The sequence below is a fragment of the Rhopalosiphum padi genome, chromosome 1, assembly GCF_020882245.1.
Source record: "Rhopalosiphum padi isolate XX-2018 chromosome 1, ASM2088224v1, whole genome shotgun sequence".
NCBI lineage: Eukaryota > Metazoa > Arthropoda > Insecta > Hemiptera > Aphididae > Rhopalosiphum > Rhopalosiphum padi.
This window is the reverse complement of record NC_083597.1, coordinates 90,429,178-90,455,633: the sequence shown is the minus strand read 5'-3', so window position 1 is coordinate 90,455,633 and position 26,456 is coordinate 90,429,178. Positions and strand designations below refer to the sequence as shown.

Genomic DNA, 26,456 nt, shown 5'->3' with positions numbered 1-26,456 from the left:
CCACCCGCCGAGCATATTATAATATATACCATACCTAATAAGTGTTGTGATTGCTTTACACGGCGACGGTTTTTTGAAAAATCGCCACGAATTCGGCCTTCCGCGAAACGCGCGCAAAATATATGTTCATGAAGCATATCCTAAATCCACGTCGATCGTGCATTAGCGATTTGCGGGGACGTGCGAGATACGTCGGAAAGAACGCATCGACCAAACGTATATAAAATAATATATATATATATATATATATAGGGCAAGTCTATACGACGTGACGTTGACGTTTTCACGAGCGCTATCTCAAATCTCGTATTGCTTGTAATCCACCACTGGTATAAAACGACTGGATAGATAAAGTCAGATCTCGTTTTGTCGTTTTTGTTTACATATTATACGGTTTCTGTATCAAAGTATATTTTCAAAACAAGAAAAATTTCTAAAAATAAATAAAATACGATTGACGTTTACTCTATATATTCAATAAAAATAGTTTATATATTATTTGAACGGAAAAGAAAATATCTTACATAATATTTGATAATATAGTAGTTATAAGTTATAAATAATTATTACTCTTGCATGTTTGTTTGAATATTAATATAATATATAATAATTTAAGAGTGGTTTATGAAATAATCCACTCCCTGGGACCAAGGCAGAATTTTGTCAACGCAACGTTATTATTTCTAATATGGACGTTTTAACTAAAAATATTTAATAAAATTATACAATAAATACTATTAAAATATATAAATTTTTTTTTATATAATACGTGAAATGAAATTATGAATATCATATAAATTCTACCATAAAATTTAGGACAAAGTATGCGCATATATATATCTTCTATATACGATTGCATGTTTTGAGACAATCGCTTCCGTTCAACGGCGAACCCGATTTTATAAACTTTAATTATTATATTAAATCTTATGTTTTTTAAACGTTTTTTCAAGAAAATTTATCTTTACAAGTCATGAAAAAAAAAACTCGAGTTATTAATGAGCGAAGTTTAAACCGTGTTTTCTTGCAAATAATAAAAGTCAATAAATTATTCATATACAAAGTTTTCAAAATAATAATGATCATGATGTCTAAGTGTTCCGTTTATTCAGCAATAATAATTCATACAATATTATGTTGCCGTAATAAATATCGTATTACATATTATTATTCATTTTATATCGTACTGTGTGACGTTAGTTACGCGTATATTTTTCTATCTATAAAAAAAATATGCAAACTAGTAAATGCAATGAACACAAAAAAATGTTATATTATATAAAAAAAAAACACAAAGAATCTGTTTTCATAATGAAAAACAATAATATAATTTTGTCGGTTTTTTTATTTTTATTGATGTCGTTACAACGTTAGTTGGCATACGTACGTCGGCATACGGGGGAGACAACTTTAGTTTTTGCAGCCATGTAGTAGACAAATTACAAGTCATTACGGAAGTTTCTTTTTGAATTAAAAAGCAATTAAGTTTGTGAAATGGCATTGCCGTTCGTTTGATGTTTAAACAGAAAACTAGTGTATAATAACAGTAGTGAAAATGATAAAAAAAAATACTTCTATTCAAATACCGCGCGTAATCGAATAAACATTTAAACACAAAATGTTTACAAAAACAGACTGAAATTGAATAAATGTGTTTTAATCTGACTACAATAGTCTGCTGAATGTTTTTCTTAACACAGATGACAATTTGTGGGTAGTGGGTACGTTTCACCTAAAAATAATAATGGAAAAAAACCGAACGATTTATTGGTTATCACTACGTAATCGACAATGACGCTTTCTAATCGAAAAAAACTGTGTAAAAATGCGCAAAGTAATAAATTAAAAATAAAATACACACCGACTCGACGACTACACGACGGTGACGTGCGTTTGAAGTTAAATCGTGTAGAAAAAAAAAAAATATATAAGAAAACGCCGAAAAACGGGGAGAAAAGTTGAAGAAAAAAAGTGTTCAAGCCAAAAGTTTGTTTCTACTCGCCGGACCTATCAATTTTTCCGCCTCGAGTTAAACGCTAACATGCGGCAATTTGTCCAGAGGGTCGGAGATTACAGTCGAAGTACACTTTGCAACGAGATTACATCATAATATATGATATTAAATATTCTAAAGATTTTCATGCGCGCCTGTGCGTGTACATACGTCGGAAATATATATGGATAGGGTGAGGAAGAGAGAGGAAGTGAGCGAGAGAGAGAGAGAGTCGGTTATCGGACAGGTACATAATATAAGCTCGCGGTTGCCGTGTGTTGGGCAGGGATCGCTGCAAGGTGCGCGATTTGTTTTAATCTTCTGTCGCGTAACGACGCCGGCACGAATTCGACAGCCGACCCACCGCTAAAACCATTTCGGACTAAAACGCCTTAACGTAGGTCCGAATTTTCGATCGATCGATCGTTTCCGCGGAACGGTATCCAACGGTATACGCCATATTATTACATCGCATTCGCGTGTCTGTCGAGCGAAATACATGCCGCGTATCGGAGCCGTCTGTACGGCGTGCACGGCGCCCGAATGATTAATGGACCGCGGAGACCAAGTGACGGGCGGCGATAACAGACCATAACGATATTATGTGTATACTCACTGGTCACGGTCAACGTGATGCTAATGACATGACCGCGTCCGTCCATGCCGGTCGCTGTGCAAAAGTATTTGCCCACGTCTTCCTGTTTGACCGTCTCGAACACCAACAGAAGTCCGGTCTGGTTCCGCTGCATTGGTAACTTTTGCGAATGGACCCTGTGAAGCCACGGCCGTCGTTAATAATATATTACAATACATCGAATTTATTTTATTTTATTTTTTTTTATTATTATCTAAGACACGATCACGAGAATGGCCCGCGACCACGCAAAATATATACTATTAAAACACAACGATTATTATTAATCTCTAGTAACGACTGACTATATATATACAAGCAACCGTCGTTCAATATTGGTTTCTGAAAGATATAGTGATTATGTATAGTGATCAGTGATCACCTATACTTCCGCCCCCTTAATAGTTAAACGTCGTTTATTTTATTTATTCAAAACTGTACAATTAGCACTAAACATATGAAAAAATTAAAATTAAACAAGTCGATAAATACGTGAGTGGAGGGACCAGGGGAATTATTTGTATTAAGTCATACGACTGCCATCACCACAATAAAACATTACGTTATATAATTTTTACAATGAGTAAATGTAATGATTGCAAGTAAAATATAAATAGTTATTTTCTATGCTTAAAAAGTGTTAAGTGTGTAATAATATTATCATTACCTGTATTTCTGTATTGTTATGAAAATTGTTTAATAAGCTAAATAATATCAACAAATAAGAATCGTACTTATTACCTATATAGTAAATAGTTAAAAACTTACGATTGTAGATAAAATGTAAATCCAGCTATATTATTAAGAATGGCGTTTAAAAAATATTTTGATTAGAAGTATACTCATATAGTTAGTTGTTAAAGAATCATTGTTACAAATAATTAAAAAAAAAAAAAATAGGAGGTATTTTAGATTTCTAGTGGAGCTAAACATAAGAGATCGTTTTTAGAACTCTATAGTCATCAAATTAATGGATTGAAAACAGTCAAGAGGTGTTGAATAAAACAATTTTTTTTTATCTAAACAAAAAATGTATATTGGTTTTACAATGATGTGTTTTTCTTATATTATATATGTATATATATATTTTTTTTGTGTCAAAAGAGTGTTTTTGTAGTAAAAAATTGCTTTGATCATCAACTTCAAGAGCAGAGTTTGCTATCAAATTAGATCTAGTTGATACTTTATAGGGTCAAAAAATAAAATTCTCAGTAATTTTCATAATAATCGAGAAACACAAAATAAAAACGGAAAACGGAAAAAAATGGGAATACATGTATTATATTGTTAATAAAAAATATACATAAGACCTATTTTATTATTTTATGAAAAATTAATAACCTTAAAATCCTTGAAATTTTCATAAAATATTTAAGCAACCATTTAAAAAACATTATGGTGCTTATATAGTTTTCAAAATACGTCGTCTCTTGATCTATTTATATTAAATATATATGTATTCATTTAATATTATTATATTTTCCGAAATTATTTTTGGTTTTTTTTTTCTATAAATGTTGATAAAAATTATAATATTGATAAAAAGAGTCTAAAAATGTAATACAATATTGCTTAGAAAATATACTAACAGAAATTAATAAGAAAACAAAATTAAGAGTAAATTTACATTAATTTTTTATGAACGTTTCGGTTAGCATTTTGACGAAAGTAGACAATTTAATGCGATTTTCCCTATAATTCGTTCTTATCAAAAATATATCAATAATACATAAGGCATAATTTTTTTTTTTAAGTCTGATTTTTGATGAAATTGGATATTTAAATATATATGGTTTATGAACTCACTAAAAATCAATAGGGGTCAATTGAAATAACGATCGATATTACAATACTTTAACTACATCGGCGTGTTTTATATAATTTTACTCGATAACTTCGAACAACTCGATGATTAAAAAAATTAACAAATAAATAAAAATTATAACATTATCGCAAACGTATTATATTAAAATTCTAAAATTATTTCGTTTTTCATAACATTTATTACGTACCTACACATTGTATAGAAATTACACGTATATCAGCATAACATATTTTCAATTTATTTTACTTCGTACATTTAAAATGAGTAACATATATTTCTGTTTACTTATACTCCATGATGAAAAAAATCAGGTAGTAAATTGGATTTAATATATTTACGTAAGTACCTAATGCAATTATTTGAACATTGCTCATACTACGCAATTGTAATAAATTAGTCTCGTTTTCATTAAAAATGTACCTATGCTAATAAATGTTAATTAGCATAAATAAATAAATGTTATATATATGTATAAGTATTTATGTAGTAGGTAGATTTATTAATAATCGTCTAGTTTGTACTGCAATATAATGTATTATATTATATAGGATGAGTTGTTCTAACTTCTTATCGTTCTATAATTTTGAATATATATTTTTAAAATGATTAAAAACTATAAAACATACATGCACATAGTGGGAAAACCATTGATTATTGCTTGTAGATTAGGTTAGATTTTATCTCATATGATGAAACTATGATATAATTTATACCCAATAGACGATAGAATAAAGTGGGCCAGTTGCCCACTAAAATGATGGAAAAACATAAAAACACGGTGATTCATTCTGTAAGCAATCAATATTATATATATATATATAGGTATATGAACTCTACGTAAATTATAATTTATATTTACGATTAAATTTCAAACGGTTTTTCACCATCGGAAACGGATGTTTCCTATAAATGCACCGTAAAAGTTTTTATTTTCTGCACTGTTCTGGGGGAAAAATAAATATAAATCAAATGCAACCATATTGTGCAAATCCCGTAGTGGAATACTACCGCAGTCGTAGTATTTAAATTATTGCCAAGTATTCTATTTTAATAAATCCCTGAAACGTGCTCAAGCTATATATCTTGTATTATCTTTGTATTATGATAAACTATATTATATAATAACTTGAAAATAAGTTTCATTTGGAATTACAAACGCGTTTCGTCGTTAATATGTTATATGTGTTATTATGCACATGTACAATAAATAAACAAGTAACTTAATCTGAGAAATAGATACGTAACTTAATAAACTCTCGAAAAACATGAATAAACAAATCAGCGCATGCCTTCTTTTATTCAATTACGACTTATCATATTATTATAACAATCCCGACCCATCGGAATATGTAATGATATAGCAATAACTGTAAATTCTATAGTTTGTACACATTTTTGGTAATATTATACGAAAATCAAATTACATTATTCAAGTCAACCAATATCGCGTAGTACTGCGAAATATATTTATTCGCCCACAGGGAAAATAATATTTTTTGGATCAAACGAAAATCAATGCAGTGAAATTTGGACAATAATTGTGGTGCAATAATCTAATAATAATTAATAATTAGATAATTGACTCTTGACTCTCGATACTCGATTTATCTAATAATATACATGTTTTCGTTGTAGTCATTGCTATTTGTCTGGTTTTATTTTTTAATAAAATTAATATAAATAATAAAATAATATAGTTATATTATTATTCGATTGTATTTTCGCTTTCGATAAATTATAATTATTCACAAGCTATTAATTTATTACTCTTAACAGAATTTGGTTTATAGCGATAACTATAAAATTATTTAATTACTTTTACATTAAAAATGAAAATAATTAATTTTTAACGTTTTTTAATCGGAGCAATTCACATTATACAAGCATATTCTTGAATTTACCAAATCTAAGGATTCCCCGACTAAATAAATTAAAAGAAATGTAACATTTATAATTTAATAAATTTATCATTATTTAAACTTAATAAAAGATTTATTTGCAATTTATAAAATTGTTAAAACCTTTATGGTTTACAAAATAGTGTGCTAAATTATAAATGTGAGCACCTAAATTTGAGGTATCAGAAAAAATATAAAGTTTCAAGTAGATAATAGTAAAATTTAATTGAAAATAATGTTATCATAAAGATTATTCGAAAATTTGGTATATAAAAAAAAAATCAAAAAAATCTTGTCCATGTAATAATATATCAATAGATAATTGATACAAAATACAAGTAATTACATATTATTATAAAATAATGATTTTCAAATGAATAATATAAATCGTTTTCCTTGAGATCGAGCATGGCATTTAGATTTAAACGTTCACGTTTTACTGTAGATTTTCTTTACGTTAAACGAGACTACTGAGAAATTCAAAAAACGACTACACTAATGTACCGAATAGATAAAAATGTCTAACCAATGGATAGGGTCAAATGCAATGTTAGAAGCACTCAATCTATAAAAAAAAAAAAAAAAAAAAATGTCCAGAGATCAAAACTAAGAAATAAATAATAAAAAAAAATACGTCGTTGTAAATCTAATACATCACTCGCTTCGTTCAAAACCTAAAACAGTAATATTTATAGTGAATATAGTATACAGGTACACGATATACTATGGTTTATAAAAAAAAAAATAAACATTAAACATGTTATAATTTTTTTTTTTTTTTTTGTCAAGTGCGTCGTGCGTTTTCATTAAAAAATAAAAATCGTTCAATTATTATCATTATATAGTGTGTACGTAGGTACTTAAATGCACACAACGGAAATACACAATGTTGTAATATTATATGCGTTGATTAAATAGATAATGATCGCGGGAGTGGAGTAAAAAATGGAAATGTGCGTGTCACATTGACGTTTCATGTATAAGAACGTACAGATAGTGTACCCGTGTCCTGTATATAATATTGTTGGCCAGTGGGAATCGCGATGGCAAGCTAAACAGGATAATTTAATATATTATATTATATATTATAAGTACCTACTCCGAATAATAGAATTAATTAACTCTGCTGTTTGAATATAACTATAAAATACAGTCATTAATTTGTATTTCATTCGTTAATAATTTCGTTAAAAAAATGCAGATGTGTCGTCAGCGTGCAAGATAATGATATAATAATATAGTTAGTACGTGTTCGAATATAATATATAGTCCCGGAGGAGTTAATAATGCGCATCGAGCGAGGTACCAATATTATACACTCACGCCAAATGCGCGTTCGGTTCGGGAACGATAGCCGGAAAATGTATGTCATGATCGGCGTACGGCATTTGACCGGAATTTTAGTCGAGAACGATATTATATTATTATTATTTTTTTTACAAATGTAACTGATGTAAAAACAATTAATTTTTTTTTAAATATCGACTGTTTATTTGAATCGAAATGGCCAATCACAATATATCCATAAATCTCGAGTTGTTTCCACTAGTTCAGATACGTTGGCTATTTTTCAAATTACTAAAAGGTATAATACGAATTACTTCGGCCAAATACAATTATTTTGTTCTTAGAAATGTACTTCTAACCACAGACCTCCAATACGTTCTAGAACGATATCATTAAATAATAATTATAATAATATTAATATATACAACTTGTATAGCCGTGTAATTTGTAAATATATACACGTTTGTAATATTATGATTGAAGTGGTAATTAAACTTTACAAGTAGGAATGCGGCAAAATAGTTTTATATTATTATTTGGCATCGTTCGTTCGAAATAATGTGTATATGGATTACTGTATTTGCATAATACTGTGTACAAATTCAATATAGAGAAACAATTTCAACGAAAAACGTCTATGCTCATTTGAGAGTCAAATAGGTATAATAATTTATGCGTAACAATATATTATGTAGGTAGTTGGACTAGTAGGTATACAAATACAAAAATTAATATAAAATTTATCAAATATTAAGTCAATAAAAAATATAAACCCGATTTATCGTTATTTTTTTTTTCTAATATCACTATCTACGTATTAATCAATCATTAAATTGATCGATTTAAGTAATATAATTTAAAAACAAATTGTGTTTTTACTTAACCGTTTTATAAAAAAATATGTTATTTATTGATATTATATTATAATTGTAATCGATGTTTGGTTATTCTATAGTTAAGTAAATTAATAGGTATACTATATTTCTCAGGTTAAGAGTACTCTAAGCGTGTTTCTCTAATAATATTAGTGTATATGAAATGAAAATATGTTTATTTAAACGAGTTGAAAAAACTTGTGGTAGTTAAATAAAATAAAATAATTAATAACTATTGAAATAAATTGATAAAAAGATCTAGGAATTAGAAAATATAAATTAATACTTTAACGACAATATATGTATATAGTTAAACTCGATGATCGTAAATTTGTTTTTCGTATGTTAATTTAATTCGTAAAAAATATATATTTATATATAGAAAAATATTATATATTGTATTAGGTTTATAATATCTATTATATTACTGGTCAATGTACACTTTTGTATTTAATATTAAATTACATAAATCAACTATAATATGCTGTTGTGTTTATTTTATTATGTACATAAAATAAGTAAATAGTGGACAAGGGGGAAAATGCAATTGCATTTCGCACACGATAATTTAAAACATTAATTTACTAATATTTTTGTAAAAATTGTCATAAATATTGAGTTTGAATTCTCAAAACACATTTTTAATGATATTCTCTATAGTAGTTTGACGTTATTAAATTCTCCGAGTAATGTCTTGATCGTCTCGTAAAATACCAACTACAAATAAAAATAAATATCTCTTATTAGGTCTTGGAATTTCACAATAATATCTGAAATACTGTCATTAAACGATTTTAGAACACAATAATATTACTATTTTCGGTATATTTCAACAAACTGCTGTTATTGCGAATGATTACGATACAATAATATTTTATTATATTTACTTGTTTTTGTAGATGGCACAAGAAAATTTAAATAATAACGTTTTTTGATTATTTCAATTGTGTACGGTAACGCCGTAAGAAGAATTTATTTTCGCTCGAAACGTAATAACGTTAGCACTGATGACGTGGAAATATTTTAAAATACTGTCTTAAAAGGACAAGTCAAATAATATAATCATAGCAGCGGAAAATCACCTGAATTGGGGGCTCTGCGATATTATGCCAGCGGGACCGCGCCATTGGAATTCACTGAGGTTTGGACCGTAGCACGTCACGCCGTATTTCGACCGTTCTTCTCTTACAGGTTCTTCTTCGTTGGGCGTTATCTGAATGGTTTGCGAAGCGCAGCCAGTGATCGCTACGAGCACTGTAAAACAAAGAAAAAACAAAAAAAAAAAAACGGTGTTATTAATCGAACGGGATCAATCTGTCGAGCGCCGCGCCAGGACAGCCGTGAACAACTGACATTTTTAATTCGAATTCCAACAGTCGATCGGTTAACGCCGCTAACGGCTATAAACATATACTATATGATATTATTATATATTATTATATTAAAGCCGCATCGGTATTGCTATTGTTTTTGTTGTTATTGTTATTGTTATTGAAGCGTATAAAATAACACTCTTGACGGTTTACCGCGTCGGAAAAAAAACGACTTATAATCGGGATCGGGTCCAGGACGAAACGGCAGTTCATGGTCCCACCTCCGAGCACACTTCCCTATTTTTATTTCGGAAAAAATGAATATCTATTAATATATCCTCGGTCCTTGTATTCAATTATTGTTTTTAAATAAATATTATAATATATATAAATATATTTATTTATATAAAAAAATGTTTACGTTTAAAACCAACGGTCCCTTCCAGAATTTCACCCTAGATTAATGATTGGTAATGCAATCAGTACGTAATATAGGTACAAAAAAAAAATCATTATTTTGTTGTCAATAATATAATGTTTTATATTTTTTATATTTCAATGGAAATTGTTGAAAATGTTTAAGACTGTACATGAATCTATTTTTCATAGACGATTGAAATATAATACCTAATCACAAAATTACTGAAAACTTTATTTTTTTTTAATAATTCTCCTAAAAATATGGGTTTGAGCAGAATATACCGGGCCATAATCGCAGTCATTGGTGATCTCGTAGCTCGGATTCGTTGATATATTTTATTAGTATAATATTACAATCGTGTTGATGATAACGTAAAACAAAGTGTTATACCTAATAAAATGTACCTATTTATAATAATATTTCGACAAAGGTGTTTATTAATGTTATCAACCCGACGCGATAATAGTAACAATGCGAATCGTGCGTGCTTTAATCGAAATATTATGCGTTTCGCGTCCGATTTAACCGGAGCAATCGAAATGTCATTGGCGCGTAACGTGCTCGTCGACTCAAGTGTAGTAGTCGAGTGCCGGGCGAAAAAAAAAAAAAAAAAAAACAAAACCATACCGTCAGATTTATGAGACGAATTATTGTCACGGCGGTTGCGGACGGCAATGTATTTGTTATCGTTTCCTGCGATAAACAATACAACACCTACAGCTGAAACGCCAAATACGGTACGTGACTGACGCGACGTGGTTCAGACGTGATGCAATATAATAATAATATTAAATTCGTAATTTGTCGCGAAAATGTCGGGCCATTATCGGGACACGGCATATATTGACGTCATCGTTTTCGACCGGTATCGCACAACCACGACGACTGCACAATAACCCGCGTTCTTATCACACATTTTTATAAAGTGTCAAAATCGGCAGTGTAAAAATTAAATTGTTGTAATAATAATAATAATTAATAGTATTATATCGGATGGACGTCCCACCGTATTTTCTCGTTGTCCCGTGTCGGCAGTGTGGAAAAAAACGACGAGAAATCCATATGAGTCTTTGACACACACACACACACTGTGTATATTGAAATGATATATTATTATTATTATTATGTATAATATAATATGACTGTATAGTTGTGAATTTGAACTTCATCGGCACGCGTGCGTATTGCGTTTACCGCGCCGTGACGATATGATAAGTCATAAGTTATGTACGTCATATTTTAGAACGCGGCAAACAATAATAGATAAAACATATTATTAAAAATGTGCATAAATAATATTAACACATGAATACGTTTTAATCATGCTGACATTGTAATGATATAGTAACAGTTCACTCAAAACACAGTCGGAACCAGCGCATCCGAATTCCAAATTCATTAATCCTTTGTCAGTCACCGTCTGGAGGCGGCCCGGATCTGATAAAAAATAAAATAAAACTACTCCAGATACATTTTTATTACATCAACGACGTATTTTATATTTATAATATGTAAGAATTCAGTTTTTTTTGATGTAGTGCCAAAGGACGAATCCTTATTTCATGACCATTATTGTTTTCGTAGAAATGTTTTATGTAATATTCACATTTTTTACGAGATTTATGTTTCGACGGTGGTTCAAAAATACGAGCTATCAGACATCTATATATATCTAAAATAATACATTAAACAACATTTTAATTCTGTCTTCTGTATAGAGGATATTTTTCACAACAGTGATCCGATTTTTATAGAGATCGTGTGCTCGGTATTATCGATTATTTCGATTCAAAAAGAAAACAGTGGGCGAGAGACCGATAAGTCGAACGAACCCCTACTGCCCGGACCCAGATTTCAAATCGTTGCGTAATGCGACGATAGCAATCCTTGTATTCAAAACGCAATCCTGAATGAACTCGGTTTATCCCTTTTATCATTAGTTCACATAGTTTTGTTTTATGTTTTTAAAATTGTATTTTTCGTTTACCGCCGATCGCTGTCGGGGGGGTCGGACGACGGTTTGCGAGGGAAAAATTCTATCAAAGTGGACGTGGGGCGATTGAAGGACATTCCTAGTCATGTTCGGGTCGGTTCGTGAAAAATATCGTGTAAGCGAAATCCCCGCAACGCGATAACGTCTGCGTCCTTTACTCGGCTTTATTAAACCACAACCACCGCAATACGCGTATAATATAATAATAATAATTTACTCATGCATATAATAATACTATAAAACATATAATATGTTATACACTCGCCGGTGATTGGGAGGCGGCGATCGTACAAATAGTCGCGAGAAACGGCCGGCGAAACCTTTATTTAAATTTATGTAAAACAGAATCGCTGAAATTACTTTCCGTTTACGAGAAAGAGAGCCGCCGCCGGCGCCGCGGGGCCGTCGTTTAAAGGGAACGCATTATGTATATACGTACGAGTTATATTTTATAAAATATTTTTTTTTTTCAATCTTTTTACGCCTTGTCGTTTACCGCGCCCGTGTTGTTATCGTCAACGTCCCCCGCATGTCGCCGTTTATTGATAAAAGTATACGGAAAGCGATTTTTAAACAAAAACCCTCGTGAAACGCACAAGTTTTACTACAATATTACAATAAACGATAATTTTTTAATATTATCGTGTTTATTATACTCGGCGATCGACTGCGGCAGTGGTATTCGACCTTTTTGCGACCAACTTTTTTGGGCCTACATTTTTCGCGACCCACGTAAACTTTGTAAAAAAGCTAAAATTGCTGCTTAATGCTTTGCAGTAATACTATTAAAACTGAATGAATAACGATTATAGTTTAGCCTATTTTCATTTATTAATTTTCTAAGTTTAATAATTCAAAAATTATTTTTTAAATTGTATAATTTTATGAATTTAACTTTTTTTCAAAAGAATACTTATCGCGACCCAATTTTAAAGCTTACGTGACCCAAAAATGGGTCGAAGACCATTGGACTACAGGATTGCGTGATCTGCGATATAGTATTAGACTGGCACCCGCAACGGCTCGAGTCGTATGGCCGATAAATTGTAAATAAAATATGATTGCTAACACCCCAGAGAGCTGTGCGAGTTCCAATTATTAACGATATTTATAAAATATGTTGTGCCACATTTGTTACGGTCAAGCTTACTGTTGTTTCGCGTATCATATCTTCGGCGCTAATAGCTAACTGACCACTGCGGAAAGTGCTATAATAAAATATACTGTATAATCGAGACCGCACACCGCGTAATAATCGAAAAACATAAAAATGTCTTTATTATTGATTCGTTACAATAATAGCATCACGGTTACACAATTGATTTATTTAATTTTATATTGCAGTTCGCGTTGTCTATTGCCAGAAAATGAACACAGTGTGGTTCTGAAATTATCCAAAAACAATACAATTCAACAACCGTATTGTTGATCGGAAAGGCGCCTCGGAGACGAAAATAAATGATATAATTTCGAAAATCAGAAAATCCGTCCTGCTGTGTATTAGGTTAGGTAGGTGGTGTTCAGATGTTCTTTTGTCATTGAGTAGTTCACTGTATTGATGCGTTAGATAATAATTCAAATAAATAAATCATTGCACATGATATAGGAGTGTTACATCATATTATTATATTAATAAGTATAATAGGTATTATATTAATTATTTATATTGCTATAACAGTAGTTAATTATAATATTAAATTAGTCTATTATATTCCCGTCATTAACTTTTGAGTCAATACCGACTTACCGTAGAACGGCGGAAATAGGTTCATAATATAAATAAATAATAACTAAAAAATAATTTAATTATTTGAAAAAAATCACTGTGCGAATTTAAACATAATAATAGTATATAAAAATGCTTTAAGTCCAGACAAATTTTATTTTTTAATTAAGTACCGACAAATAACTAAAATAACTATCCTTCGATTAAATTTCTAATTGCATTACAATTTTAATTTAAAAGGTCAATGTTTATTTTGTCGGAATTTAGTTTTTTGTAAATGTTCACGTTTTTTCTAGCTATTAAATTCGATTTAAATTAGTACTAGGAAATGTGTCTTTGATCATACATCACTGTAAAATCAATAAATGCTTTGATAAAAATATAAAAATCCAAATAAAAATATTTAAAAACAAATATTATTAATTCATAGCATCGTGGAACCCGCAATACTACGACTGCATAAATACCGTTGCAGTTATCGTATTATCGGGAATGTATATTATGTAAATGTAAAAATAATGTAAACTCAAAAACATTCGATAAAGAAACGATTACTGTCAAATAAACGTGTTGAAATAAAACCGTGAAATCCCGCAGCACGTCCAAAATAGATTTTTATTCTTATTGTTATCATCCGTCAATACGCGTTGTAATTTTGCCACACCGTTATAATTGTAAATTATTATCATAATTTTTTATTATTCGTCGTATTTATATTATTATTAATAATATGCGCATATTATACTACAACTCCGAACGACTTGCGTGCTGTTAAATTGCATATTCCGAGTGCCGTCCATCGGACAAATAATAGTAATAATAATATAATGTCGGGCGTGCGTGAAATGATAATAATGATAATAATATGACGTATAATACGTCGATTCGCTCGATTGCTCGGTAAACGATTGCCCGGCCATCGATCGCCCACAATAATTCCGTAGATTTCCTCGCCGGCCATACTCATTTGGCACCTCACACTCGGCGCTGACATCATCAGCTGTATCGCAGTCGTATAAAAAACAAAAAAAAAAAAAATAATACAATTTCTATATTATAAACCGTATCGAATCAGACCCGGCAACTAGTCGGCCGACGTCCTACTGTCGGTCGATATAGTAATTGGAAACTTCGTCTGTCGGGACGGTGACAAACAATATATTATAACGTTTCTGGGTTTTGCTTACGGACAAACATCATGTGAATAATGTGTATACAATCTATTATAAAATATTATAATGATGATGTCGGTTTGATTTTGTTGCCATGAAATATATTTCGTTTTTTTTTTATATATATATATATATATATATTATTATATCGTGTATTCAATGTTGACGGATGTACAATCCTAAGCTATTAGACCTCTGGAAATCCGAAACGCGATAGTCGTTAGTATTTCTGTGTATTTCTGCGGCGCGACTATTGTATAAGAATTTGTTGAGAATGTATATATGTTGGTAGGTACGCATAATGCAACACATCGATCACGTTTCATCATAATTGGCAAAGTATTTGTAGATGTTACGCCGTAATCCGGGGCTGTATAAATCAAAAAAAAAAAACTGTAATAAATATATTTTCCGCGCACGTTACTGAATTCGAAAAACATTATTTGTTGTGACGAAGTTATTAAAATAATTTCGAACTTTTTGATTGTACTATTATTACATCCGCGTACAGTGGATAAATGTATATACATACATACTGCGTACGCGTTTATACCGTCGGAATATAAAAATACGGGAACCATTGCCGCCGATTATTGTGATTTGCGAGAAAGTATAATTGAGAGATGGTTGAGGGAGAGGAGGCGCAAAAGTTTCGAGAATCTCGCCCCTTCTTTATCCCCGTCATCTAACCGCTACAATCATTGCGAACAAACTGGTAAATGATCATTACCGGATCCGCGTAGCTCGCACCTGATGATATTATATTCTAGAGGTTTTACTTTTCCGTTTGTGACGACGACAGCGTCGATGCCATTTTCTGAACAAAGAATGCGCAGTCTATGCACAAAGAAAAATAAACGAGTAGTAACGCATTTTTTCCCCTTTTACACAAAGATTTTTACTATAGCAAAAAATTAATTTTGTTATCTTTTTCATTTTTATTTTTTTACATCAAAGGTGTTGCGGAGATAGCAGATTTCACAACACCACGACCGGTGCTCACAGATGTTTTTTGTAAAAATAGGTCACCAGAGGGCCGTCAAAATATTATTTTTTTCTCTTTAATAATATATTTAAATGCGTACGGTCGAATGGTGAGGCACTTAAGCCTTTAACGATATATATATATATATTTTACAGAAACGCAAGTTCATGATTTTATATATTATTTAAGATTCCGAAGGAAACGCAGAAACTATTGGTGTTAGCATTATATTGTGTTGTGTTGTGTTTTTTTTTTTTTTGGTTTTGGAAGTTTTATAGAGCTTTATCTTATCAATTGTAAAGTGTACTACAAAATTGCTCCAATACCCATCCTGCACATTTCTCTAATCCAATTATCATTGTATTGTTCATAATTAATATTTATAAAAATATTATTGATTGATAATTTAATTTACAATAATTATTGCATGATGAAATAACTCATATATTTAATTAAATCCTTGATTATTAAATATAAATGAATGCAATATTGATATGGCGTTATTGAATAATTAATATAAACTATTGCGATTAATATGCCATCACTAAATTATTATAGAACAATACTGCATTATTGCAATAGTTGGCATATAATAATGATATTATTTGCCTAAAGACTGTACATAAATGATATTACTAAATTTATTTCAAAAAAATAAAAATGCTAACATTATAATTTGTAATTTTGTTAATTTCCTTTATTGTTATAAATAATAGATTTATTATCTTAACCGTACTATTTGCCTTTTAGGCGCTGTATAAATAAAATAAATAAATAATATTTTATACATATTTTATTTAGATCTTCGATTTTTTATTATATTTAGATTTTATTAATCAAGAATTTAATTTTAAAACTGAAGCTATTAAATTTAAAAAAAAATGTATACTCGACAATATAGGTCTTATAAATTAAAATTCAAAGATAAAATGTCTGAAAACATCCCAATAAAGCTATTTAAAATATTAAAATATTTTTTTAAAAAATGCCAATAAAAATACTTGCTCTCAATTACAAATATTTAATTTTAAATAAAAACAAAACGATTTAGTCAAAAACTGGTTTTCTAAAACTACTCCGTTAAACTAAAATGTGTTTCCTGAAGAATAAAATATAAAAGAAAGCTCAAAATTGAAAATTCAAATAAATTATGCGAGAATCCCTTATTTCAAACAGAATCTAATAAAAAGTTTATTCTGATACACTTTTCAGAACTACATATACAATATTTTACCTACTTTTCTTGAGCTTGTATGCGTATAGTGTTTCTAGTTTCGTGTATAGGTATAAAATATTTGACATTTAAAGATAATCGTACGGACATGACATGTAAATCGTTTTATTTTTTTATTACAACGTATATGAAATTTACGTCGAAAATATCTAGTTTGAAACTATTTTTGTAATACTTTTTGTTTAGATTGTACTTCATTTTCAAGATTTGAACGTACTATCATATCAAAGAATTTTCAATGAATTTTCAAAAGTTGTAACCACAGATTTTTTTACTGCTTTTTATGTAAGTGCTACAATTCGCTGATAAACAAAAATAGCAATAATTGTAACAAATGTCCGTCGACGTTTATTTCGATGTTAATTAAGAATAATAATAATAAAACAATGTACATAGGTAAGCAATATTATTATAAAATTATGAATCATATTGTGTGATATCATAATGAGAGCACGTATGCAATATGCATATATTGTTATGAATAATATTGTATTATGTAAGCCGCGTAGGTGTACGAGTAAATAACATCGTTACGACAATGAAAAAAAAAATTCCTATTTTAAGCTCAGATTGTTTATTTATATCCCAACGAATAACCATTGTGCTGTGACTTCTTGTGGAGAGCATATGTTACGGTAAATTACGTGTTAAATCCAAAATAAATAAAAACATGTTTTTATTTTATTTTATTATTATTCACATTAATAATGATTTATATAATATTTGTCTTTTATACAGAAAAGTTTTGTATGATTTATCTTTCATATATTTTATTTTTAAATATATTACATTTCAAAATGCAAAATTGGGCAACGCTCGTTTAGCGAGGAAGAAGCCGACAATAGGTCTTGATTCTCACAAGGGGTTGGCGACCAAAGCGAGAAGAGGGCAAAGCCCCTACTTTATTGTAAATATTATTGTATGATATGTAGTGTTGTGAATGAAATAAAAACTAAAAACCACCAGTATTTCGCTAAAATGTATTTAATCATTTAAAACCCTATGGTTGTTAAAAATAAAGGTTTCCTAAAGTGGTTAACACTATGTTTAATATTTACATAAAATACATTAGATATGTTTCGTTAAAACCAAAATTCAAATGTTTATGTATTAGGCGTGTCGTTGGGCTATAACATGCGCACAATACGTCAGCTTCATTAAAACTGTAAAACATAAATACCCGACAGCGAACAGAAGTCGTGAACGTGCATTATAACGACAAATATATTATTATTTTCTATTTATGTTCTACGAATCTTAACATGTGATAATTTAATATGTGCGTGTACGCGTTTAATTTACCATATAGAATAATATTATAGTACTTTACCTATACGCCACATATTATTATATGGGCTGTTCAATTACGAATTAAAAACGGTCATTAGACTAATTGGGACTGATAAACGATAATATCATATAATTAATTAAGTTATTAAATAGTTTACACTACAAATTCACGCCAATGTTATCTGATATTCCTCTGTGCAGGTATTAAAATATGCATAAAGTAATTATTATGAGTTTCCAAACTTATTGAGCACCTGGTATATATAATGTGGTTTACTCATTCATGAAAAAAAAAAATCACCATTTTAACCCCAAAATGTTTATATTTTTATAAAAATGATCATTGGGTATATTCACTATGGCGCGGCTCTTTGTGAAGGGTATATTCATCTCAACAGCATCTTCTGTCTGAGCATATTATGTTGAGACGAGACGCCTTACAGTTCATACATTATTTTTATTTTATTTTTTCGGTGTACTCGAATGAACGAAATAAATGCCATACCGTGTAAGTATGTATGGCTATACTGCCATTGCGAAGATGTTTTTGACACGTCTTCTGCTTGGAGCTTAACACATATTATTATGCTATATTTTGCTATATTCGAAGATAAAAACTCCTGGAAAACAGCAACCTCATCACGACACATTTATACCCGGAATTAAGGCTTTTTATATCAATAAAATTAAACATTCACGTGTCGAGTCGGATTTGTAAGATAAGATGCTTGATAAGTGTTCAAATACCTATTTGTATATTTTGTATTTAAAAATATTGAATATAAAAAATATATATAAAATAATAAAACTACGATGAGAATTAAGCAATTCTGTACAACTATTGTCATAACTTGTTATTTTTAAATACAACTAATTATGGAATATTATCGTATAAGCAATTAAAAAACTGAGAAAATTTTGAAGTTTGTTTTAAAGTTGTTTTCCGTTTTGATTATTTTTCATTATTAATTTGTATACATTTTTATATTTATACAATATATGTATATATTACATACTGTAATTTTATTTTTATTTATTCACTTTTTGATGTCACTTAAAAATAACGTTAATATTTATAAAATGTCTTTGAATCACCATATTGTATTATTAAAGACATGTTCAGGTTAAATAAACACTTAACTAATGATCATCATTAAATATTTAATTCAAATGTCGAAGTCAATGTTAAATTCAACAACACATTTATTATAGAACACTGTAACTAACATTTATTTTTATTTTTAATATTTTCTAATTAATAACTACATTTAAATATTTAATGTATACAATTCAACCTGTTGTAGTTCTATAAATTTACAATGGATAATTATTAGGTATTATATAGATATAAATACATAGGTAATAATATATTATTAATTCGTTATAGAACAAACTCGATTAATCCAAAAAACTTTAAATAAATAAAGTTAACATAGTGTACTAAAACATAAGAAAACTAACCGTACTTAACTGTGACAAACGAAATTTAAATCAATCAGTTTCGATCACAAATATTACAATTAATTATTTTATGAAATGAATGAAAAATAAAAATAACCAACCAGAACCTGATTTATAGAATATGGTTTTTATTTTTAATCTTATTGAAACTTTTTTCATGGTGTTTATAGTAAATCATATATTTTTAAATAAACTAAGTCCTTGTAAATAATAAGTATAACTAAAAATATTACGAATAAATTTACCTATATATTATGGTAAATCATAAATATGTAAAATTTTAAAAATTATTAACTTTATTGAGTGGAAAATTAAATAATTTTTATTTACATAGTAAAAAAATAAAATAAAAAATTAATTGATCATAATGTTAAAAACGTAAAATATATGCATTAAATTGTATTCAAACTAAAATGTATATTGCTAACCGCCATTATTTGTATAAAATAATCATAAATATAATTAACATATAATATGAATACGAGAAAAGTATAAAAGGATTATATGATAGTGAGTTTGTTTAAAGGAACAGTTCAACTACCTATGCTATTTTTTTTAAATAGCGTAGATTATTAGTAAAATTAAAATAAATAACCAACGTAATATTTTATCAACTGAAAAAATTATAAAAGCCAACATAAGTAATATCGTACTTACACTAAATTCTAATTTAGACTTAAATTTTTATATGGAATGAGACCTGAATTTGTGTGGCATAAAAGTAAATATTATCAAATTCAAATTTATTAAAAACAATATTGATACAAACGATTTGTACGAAAAAAAAAACAACCAAAAACCAAATGATTTTTTTCCCACCCAATTGGTTATAGTATTAAGAGTATAGATGAATTACGTGTTGACATAATGTTTGCACATTTAATTTCACAAGAGGGTGCGAACAATGGTAACAATATAATAAAAAAAAAAATAATAATAAAAAACGTCGATACGAATCAACATTCACCAGTCGTAAAACGAATAGAATCTATTTGACGGTAACAAAATCATCACTGCCTTTTAATTCGCATTTTATTTTTGTTTAAATCTCTAATGGCCTAAATATTTTTACGTTTTTACGTTCGATCGTTAAAATGGATTTAAAACCGTTTTAATTTATTTTATATATAATAATATAGTTATAATAACAACTATAATATTCAACAACAACAGTAATAATATAATACAAATGGGATTAAGAACGTATATCTATATATTATATTATAGACTATGGTGTATTATAATACATATTATTATAAAAGTATATCGTTTTGGATTTTATACCGTATACGCGGGCGCCGCATTAAACGTTTTGTTTTTATTGTCCATTTCTGTTATATTATTATTATTATTACTATTTCCTCCTAATGGCAAACACATGTATATTGTTATGCCGGGCTATTCGACTCGATTGCGTTTTGATTGTCGTGTCCGCCAACGACGTTTACCGGAAAAACTCAGAACTCGGTTTTAGGGGCTATTATCCGAACAGCGGAGCGCGTAAAGTCTCAGAAGGGGATCATTATATAGGGTACGCGTGGTGGTGGATGATGGCCAGCAGACGGAAAACACACGACGACGACGACGATGACGACTGTGGGAATAGCTGCTCATCTGTACTATAGCCGCGTAATCCTCCAGCTCCAGACTAAATATGGCCCGGACAGTGGAGGGTATTATAAAGTTTTATTTCCGCCAATGTCCGTTTGATTGACCGACGCCGACGCCCTTACCCTCGCCCGTGCCGGCCGTGTCCGCCGCGAGTGCGTAGTACAGTCGGCTCGCGGTGTGGTAGACGAATTCCGCGACTCCGCGAATCATTTCGCCGTTTATACCCACCGCCGCGGTCGTTAGGTGCCGACACGCTTGTCGCTACGATAATACGACTATATACGCGTGCAGCACGTCCGCCGCACGTACAGGGTGCGTTTCTGACGATTCGTCGTCGGCCGAAACAGCAATTTAAACGATTGCGATTGTCAAATTCACTAGACACACGTTCCGCGTATTATATTATTATTATGTGCGGAAAAAGTACTTTTTTTATACGACATAATGCGCGTGTGTGTGTGTGTGATAAGACTAGACGAATCGATATTTCTTCGCTATACACAGTCGACCTTACTACGCTGCACCGCGTAGACAACCCCTTCGGGTCCACAATAAACATTGTGAGTTCCGTCACGATGCAACAAAATCATCATCCCCCCCTCTCCACGCCGTTCATTGCTGGCATCGTCTAAACCCATCCGGTCTCTTTTAAAATGACAAAGTCGTCTTACTCTCTCGCCTTCTCTCTCACTCTCTATCTCTCTCTGACACACTCTCCATTTCTCTCTTTCTCTCAAACACACAATCACAATTTCATGTGCGTGCGCACTGCACGCAGCGTGTTAACACAGCGGCAGCAATACTCGAAGTATATTATTATTACACTCCGACTGCAGGGCGGAATGCAATCAATCGCATTTCGCACTTATTTTATTCCCCCGACGACGATGACAATAACACAGCGCAAATCTGCGAACCGTGGAAACGTTTTAAAAACCAAAATATAACGTTATTGTAAATATGTGTAGGTATATTGTGGTACGGCAGTTACACGTGCTGTTATACATATACGCAGTCATCAGAAGTTTCCGTAACGATCGAGAACCGACAAAAATGGTCTTAAGTGTAATAGAAATAAAAAAAACAACCGACTTTAATGGAAATAATACCTATATCAAACGTATCGTAGTCACGTGTATTTCTGAAAAGGACACTTATAAATAAATAATTATTTCTTTTATCTTTTTTAAAACATTGCAGACTAGAAATGAAATTTACCGAAAGTTCTATGGAAATATATTTTATGAAATTTATGTCGATACAATGAGTGTCATTTATTCGTAACGCACAACTGCACAAGTCCTTTCATTTCTATAAAATCATAAAATAGTAATAGGAGTGTAGTAGCGAATACTGAAAATATTAAACTTAAAGTAGGTAAATGTCTACTATATAGTGTATTTCTAAATCAGAAGAAAAATTAAAAACGAAGTTAAATTTAAATTCCATGACAAACCATTGCATATAAAAACAATTCTTTCAATCTGTATTACTGAGTATAATTAATAATATATTTATATTTATATTGAAGTAATTTATTTTACTATTATAAGTAATACAATAGGTTGAATTAGTTTTTGTCAAAACCATTACGTTTAAAATGTCATTTTATATTATATAAAATATAATAATATATAAGTTTAAGGTTTCAAATCCTCACGAAAACAAAATAAATAAAATACCCTATATTTCATTGAAATACTTAATTTCATCGTAATTTGAACTATAAATGCTGACATAAAAAAAAAAAATTGCCTTTCTCAAATATTTTTAAATATCTAAAATAACTACTTATTTAGAACCTAGAATTAAATATTTAAAGATTTAAATGAGAAAACATTAATAAAAATGTGGACAATGTTTTATGCTTATAAACGGCTTTTAAAAAAAGAGTTGACATTTTTCGGAAATTATACCATTATACAGAGGATTATAACATAAACATTTGTCGAACATTTCCCGTATCTTTGGTTATTAATTTTAATGAATTACAGCAAAATAAGAAAATTGATTTACTTTAAAATTGGTTTTGTGTAAATATTCTCGTTGTTTCCTATTTTATTTATTTTTTTTTTGTTTATTCCAATTATTAAAACTAAAAGAAATACTGAGAAATTTTTACTTTTGACTCCCTAGAGTACCAATTTGATTCATTTTACAAGCAAAAATAGATGTTAAAGTTGAAAATTTAAAACTTTTTTCTACTATAAAAAATAACCCCAGATACAAAAAAATACATATGTATATTATTGTAAAATTAATATTTTTTTTTTTGCTCCACCTAACCGAACCTTCAGAATCTGAATATAATGGATATCATTATATTATATTGTATATTTTAGTTATATTTTACACTAATTGTTATATTATATGGGCATATTGGAAGATTATGCGAGCATTATGCGAATAACATTTCAGCCATTTCAGGGATAAATTGTCACTGGGGAGACAATGGTTAATCCGGGATGAAATAAAATACTTTATAAGGTCAATGGCAATATGCACTGTAAATCGATTTTCACGTTTTTAAACTAGACGACATCGAAAAAATACAGATATTTCTGTTGCTGAACGATGTTTTTCCAATCTAATCCAACAACTGAAATGTCTCGGCACTTGCACGTTGAGCTTAGATAAATGGAAGATCTGTAAACGATTGATGAGGATACAAAGAAAACGAAGAAAATCCGAAAAGCCTCACGTAAAATGATCATAAAGAGCAACCACACATACAAATATATATATATATATATGATATACTTTTCGATAGATCCTATAATGACCCATACACAAAATAGTATGACGGGCGTATTTTGAGGTTTGATATAAAATACAACTTTATTTTTCATCAAAAAAAAAAAAAAAAACAACACGTTGATTGCTCGACAATCCAATACTTTAAATATTCTTTTTTATACAGTTCGTGGAAAATTAGAAACGTGTCTTGGCTACAAAAATAATCGTATTAATGCCAACGTCTCAATCATAAAAATATATTCGAAATCCTTGGAGTATATACAATAACGTTATTATATAATTCAATAAAATTATTATGTAACTTATTTTCAAAAATAATTGTGATCATTAAATAAATTTAAATTATGATAAATTACACTTCACGTTTTAAAATGCGGGTAATACATTTAAATTGTACAAGATTTGATCATCTGGTTTGAAACAAACACACACTTAAGTCAATAGGTTATTTTTCTGTCCAATTTAATTTCAGTTTGGAATCATTTAATTGCGTGTTTGACGATATTAAACGTAAAGCATAATTAACTAATAGATGATTATAAATTAACTTTGAAAAAGGTTTTTATAAAAGTTGAAACTTTTTCTAGTGTCGGTTTACTGTTTATTTATATATACGTACGTGCGGTACACGAATATTTAATTGAAACCCGCAAGCAACACAAATATCTTCCTCGTAAATTTTCATTTAACTGGAACTGTATACGTGAATGATTTTGTTAGGTTTTTTTCATCAGAAAATTGATTTTAAAATGTTAATTTATTTTTATGGATTACTTTTAAATTTATTACTAACACAACTATTGCATTTTTGATATCACAGATAAATATTTTAATTTTCATTACATAAAGTACGAAATATTTTTTTAATTATATTATGTGATAAAAAAACACTTCGCATAAATTCATAAAAAGAAAAAAAATATGATGTTTTATGAAAAAAGTCTAATATTTAAGTTGTATAAAGAAAATATGATTTTTGATAATTTTTATTTTTTAACTAAAATATGGTTCATCGTTATTTAACGCCAAAGGTCAAAACCTTTTAACGATTATAGGTGATATTGTTTGATATTGGCCTGCAATGGGGAAGGGTATGAAGGCGTGTAGTTTGTAATAATAATAATAATAATAATAAAAAAACATCGATCTATACATCACGGCTATTAAATGTTTCCGAAAAAAAAAATGTACAAAATGTCCCGATGTGCGAGATAGTCGATTGGCATTAAAAAAAAAAAAAAGTTACCCCCGTCTATTATTACTATATATTGTATCGGTCACGACCAGCCTGCAATATATATATATATACGAATAAAATTAATCGCCGACGTCCACCGTTGTTAACACGCTATTATCATACTCGTGCACGTCGACACACGCACACAGACTCTCTAGCTGTATGTGATATTATATATGATAATGCCGTTCGATTGTCTCGGCGAAACCGGCAGAATAGTGTGTATATAGCTGACGTTGATTTGTTATTATTGTTGTCCCGTAGTCCGTTGATTGCGTCGTTTGTACACAGCATTCGATGTTTTTATAATCGCCGAAGAAAACGTGAACAGAGATAAAAAAATCACATTAACGACCATCGAAACTAGTCGTCTATTACATCGTTCTCCCTTCGACATACAGTGTATACAGACGTGCACGCCCTCCGCGCCACACACCGTCCGCAGACTCGTAAAATAATGAGACAAATACATTGGGTTTTAACAAGTTTTCTACAAACACTACTACCCAGGCGATCCAGTTTTAATGGTGAATCTGCGATAATTCAATTCCCGAACAAGCCTCCGAAATACAACGGTTTTAGATTCTATAATTTTAACGAAATTCACATATACCTACGTAGCCACTAAATGTGTATAATATTAACAAAAATATATTATATTTCATTATAATATTGATAAGATCACCGTGTACAACTAAGCTTATTATGAGATATTTTGAAAAATTTAATTTGACAAAAACTGTA

At 29.6% G+C, this 26,456-nt stretch overlaps 1 protein-coding gene across 2 annotated transcripts in view; it reads right to left on the bottom strand.

Moving 5' to 3' along the window:
- Nucleotides 1-26,456, bottom strand: part of LOC132917930 (neural cell adhesion molecule 1-like) — a 158,608-nt gene that overhangs the window by 46,589 nt on the left and 85,563 nt on the right. For both annotated transcript variants that reach the window (XM_060978941.1, XM_060978934.1), the window contains 2 exons: nt 9,595-9,766; nt 2,610-2,764 (listed from right to left, as the gene is read on the bottom strand). In XM_060978941.1, coding sequence (XP_060834924.1) covers nt 2,610-2,742 — 133 coding nt within the window. In that variant the 5' untranslated portion in view covers nt 2,743-2,764; nt 9,595-9,766. The remainder of the gene's footprint in view (nt 1-2,609; nt 2,765-9,594; nt 9,767-26,456) is intronic.